This window comes from Thermobia domestica, chromosome 5 (assembly GCF_964235325.1).
Source record: "Thermobia domestica chromosome 5, izTheDome1.hap1.1, whole genome shotgun sequence".
In the NCBI taxonomy this organism is placed as follows: Eukaryota; Metazoa; Arthropoda; class Insecta; order Zygentoma; family Lepismatidae; genus Thermobia; species Thermobia domestica.
The window spans coordinates 62,188,298-62,192,340 of NC_137458.1; the positions used below are offsets into that span (position 1 = coordinate 62,188,298).

At 34.1% G+C, this 4,043-nt stretch overlaps 1 protein-coding gene across 1 annotated transcript; it reads left to right on the forward strand.

Moving 5' to 3' along the window:
- Positions 1 to 888: 888 nt before the first annotated feature.
- LOC145685108 (uncharacterized) lies at positions 889 to 1,951 on the forward strand. The gene is made up of 2 exons (XM_081757454.1): positions 889 to 1,283; positions 1,612 to 1,951. The coding sequence occupies exons 1-2, from the start codon at positions 1,213 to 1,215 to the stop codon at positions 1,949 to 1,951; spliced, it is 411 nt and encodes a 136-aa protein (XP_081613580.1). The 5' UTR covers positions 889 to 1,212.
- The last annotated feature ends 2,092 nt before the right edge of the window (positions 1,952 to 4,043 follow it).

The following is a 4,043-nucleotide window of genomic DNA, read 5'->3' on the forward strand; positions in this document are numbered from 1 at the left end:
ACACTTGATCATAAAGAAATTAAAAGATGCCGAGACGTTATTTATAAAAATCGAAGAAAGGTGACTCCTCGTCTACCCAGAAACACCGTAGAGGCTATACAGCAAATGGTTCAGAAGCAGGATGATATAGCAATTGACGGAGAAAGATTCATCTTTGTTGATGATGAAGCTAATATAATTCTTTTCACGTGTAAGAAAAATATCGAGTAAGTATAATTTCATTTATAACCATTAACTTTGAAATGAGTTTCATTTACAGCATCAAGAAGTAGAATAGGAAGTAGTTGCTTTTTTTTTTTTTTTGATTCTCACAAAATATATCGTAACATAGCATTTCACCTAACGATATGACACTACAGTCTTGTTTACTATTTTCTTTTCTGACACTAATCTTATTTTCTTTTCAGTTTTCTGTGTGAGTTCAGCGGGTTAGAAGTATTTGCAGATGGAACTTTCACTTATGCTCCTAAGCATTTCACACAGTTATATACAATACATGCATATAAAAATGGATATTATCTACCTCTATGTTTTGCATTTTTGCCGAAGAAAGACAAGAATACGTATGTGGCCATGTGGAAGATGATAAGAAACTTAGACAGTAGATTCGACTTGAAAATCATTTACGTTGATTTTGAAACAGCTGCTCACGAAGCCATCAAGAATGTGTTTCCAAATTGTGACATTCGTGGCTGCAGATTCCATTTGGGACAAACATGGTGGCGGAGGATTCAAGCCGACAATGATCTGCGACAAGCATATATGGATCCAAAATCTGAACTAGGTATTATTGATATTATTATGGTCTATTATTCTTTATTATTAATTTAATAATACCATGTGGACTTTGTTTTGTTATATATTAATACAGAATACAGTTGAAAATAGAATCTTATTCTGTTTGACTGAAGAATCTTAATTCAGTCACCATTCTTAAAAGCAAATAAACTGCTGTTCTAATAATGTACGAAATGAAGAAATTATAAAGCCAACAGTAAGATCCATCAATTTCACTACTTTCCCAATGCTTGCTTATTCTAACAAATTATTATTATTATTATTATTATTATTATTATTATTATTATTATTATTATTATTATTATTATTATTATTATTATTGCTTTTCTTACAGGTTCATGGATAAAGGCATTTTTTGGGTTGCCATATTTACATCCAACAGAAGTATCAGATGCCTTTACTCAACTAATATCAATGACGCCGGATGATACAGGGCATAAATTTTCCGATTACGTCCTAGAAAACTACATAGAAGACGGTTGCAAGTAAGTAGCTTCCTTTTGAATTTCATCTATAGTAGCACATGCTTCAATAACTCTTAATACTGCAAAAACTGTTGTCCTAGTTTGAACACAACATTAATGGTTGTGCTGATATGGTATTTTCTCTCAATGCAACTTAATTATAGTGAAATTTTCTTCTGTCTTCATGTAAGACGTAGATTAAAATGCAGGTTTTGATAGTTGTAAACAAATTACGGACCAAGACTATAAATATTTCTTGAATCTAGTGTTATAAATGTTTTAGTGTTTTATATAAATTGTCAATAATTGTGTGCATGAACTAAGGATCTTTTTATTTTATTAATTTTAGGTATCCACCTGTCATGTGGGCGTCTATACCATCCACGATGCGTCGGACGACAAATGGACCAGAAGCTTTTCACAGACATTATAATAGTCAATTTTACTTCCCTGCTCCTGATATTCATACGGTGATTTCTGCTTTGTTAGAGATCCAAACGGAAACTGCCATGAAAATAACGTCCATATTAAAAGGAATTTCAAAGGCCCAAAGACCAGCAGAAGTCAAAAGGAGCGAGTTTGTCATGAGGAAGTATGCTGAGTTCAGGAATTCGCAGAGAAACTATGAGAAGGCACGTATGACATTTTTAAAAGCTGTAGGATTTAAATTTCAAGCATTCAAACTGTAAAATGAAATTTTCTGTAAATAAGTATGTTGCTTTGTAAATATTAGAATGCAATAAAATATATCTCATAAAGGAATAGCTTTATACATTTCATTTCGATGCAAAATTTCACACAATTCCTTAAATCCTGTTGTTGGCAACGTCGCGGCGGAAATTTGCGCAATTTCAGCACTTTCTGCTCCTCGTTAATAAGACATAAATTACTTAGATTATCAACGATCTAATCTTTAGAAAAATTTGCGCAATGTCGTTGCACCGTTTATCTGTTTCTATGCAGTATAAAATAAGAATATATTACACATATTCATGCATTTCACATATATTGAATTACAATTAGTGCAAAATGTATATAAAGAGTCAATTTTCTCCAGAATATTGATGATAAAAAAATACGAAAGGAAAAGTACATTTGTGAACGATATAAGTTCGTGTTTCTTAAAATGCTATGCGGCAGAATCTCGAGAACAAAATGCAACGCGAATAGAGTTGAGTTGAGTTGAGTTGATTTTAACGTCCGGTTCAGCAGCGAGGCTATATGAGACGTGGACCTAGTGATTAACGTGGAATCCGAACCACATGAGCTGCAACGCGAATAGAGATAGAGTGTTAAGAAACACCAGTATAACATAGCTATGTTATAACATAGTGCGTTTAATATAGTAATATTATAGCGTAAGAAGCAAGTCCTATACAATATAGCTAAATTATGACAGATTTCACGTAATATGTAATGAACCTCTAAACGGGCACATACGTACCTAGGGAGCTGTTCGTGTAATGTCGTATGCGACCTAGCCTAACAAGGGACGTATTCAAACCGTTATAGATATTTATAAAAATTGGTATTCTGAGTAATTGTTGATCGGTAATCATTTTGGTGATAGTCACTCGGTGCAGAAATGCCTTGTTTACCCGCTACATATAATACATATACCAAAGAATGACCGGGTGAAGCTGTGGCGAGTTATACCCAAAAACGCCACACAAAAAAGGCAGAAAATAAAAAATATGTGTGCATGTAGCTGCTACCTACGGGAGGGGAACACATGACCAAGAACACGGCAGTAGAGTCACACAAGCAGTGTCGCTATAGAAACACAAACTTATAGTTTTTGAAATGGAACGTATACCATTTTATGGCATTAAAACAATTGGCATAATATGTGAAAGAAAGTAAGTAAAAGGTAATTTTTCAGTCTTGTCAAATAAAGAAGATATGTCTCTCTTATATGAGTCTATAAGGAAGTTGATATATGAGTCTATAAGGAAGTTGATATATGAGCCTATAAGGAAGTTGATATATGAGTCTATAAGGAAGTTGAGAAATTATGGGATCTGTACGAAGAAACGAACAGATGTACAACAACAACAAGACTGCAGGAGAAACACATGTACAGTAGTGAGTAAACTACAGCATGCACAGCATTCAGTGACTAATCAGCTTGATACAGGATTCACCGAAAAAAAGGGCACATGTTAGAGTAACCTAGAAAGAAGTCTCATGTGACATAATGCGGAAATGTTTACAACAAGTCTTCCTGTAGCGCGGCAATATCAAGGTGTTTGTGTGAAATCGATATCTCGAACAGTTCCCGAGATCTATAAAACGAACTGTCTTGGGGTTGCAAGACTGCATAAAATCCTGCATGCTTGATGGCATGTGATAGTCGAGAGTATAGCATGTGAAACAACGATAAAGATAAAATATACTGCATTCAGGTTGCGAGTAATATACAGCCGCAAAATATTTTAACATAATGCCCCAACACCTACAACAGAAAAGCCATACATTATATGACAAAATACGTACATTACTCGCCCTAGCCACACACTCGCTATGACGTATCAAGCCCGTTAGTCAGTGGATGCTGTGAATATTGTAGTTTACTCTCTATTGTACATTTGTTCCTTCTGCAGTCTTGTTATTTTTGTACATTTGTTCGTTTCTTCCTACGGATCCCATAATTTCTCAACTTTAGAGTCTCATATCTCCCTTATTTAAAACACTGATACATTATCTTTTGCTTATTTTCTATCACATGTTATGCTAATTGTTTTAGTGTCATAAAATGGTATACGTTCCATTTGAAAAAAC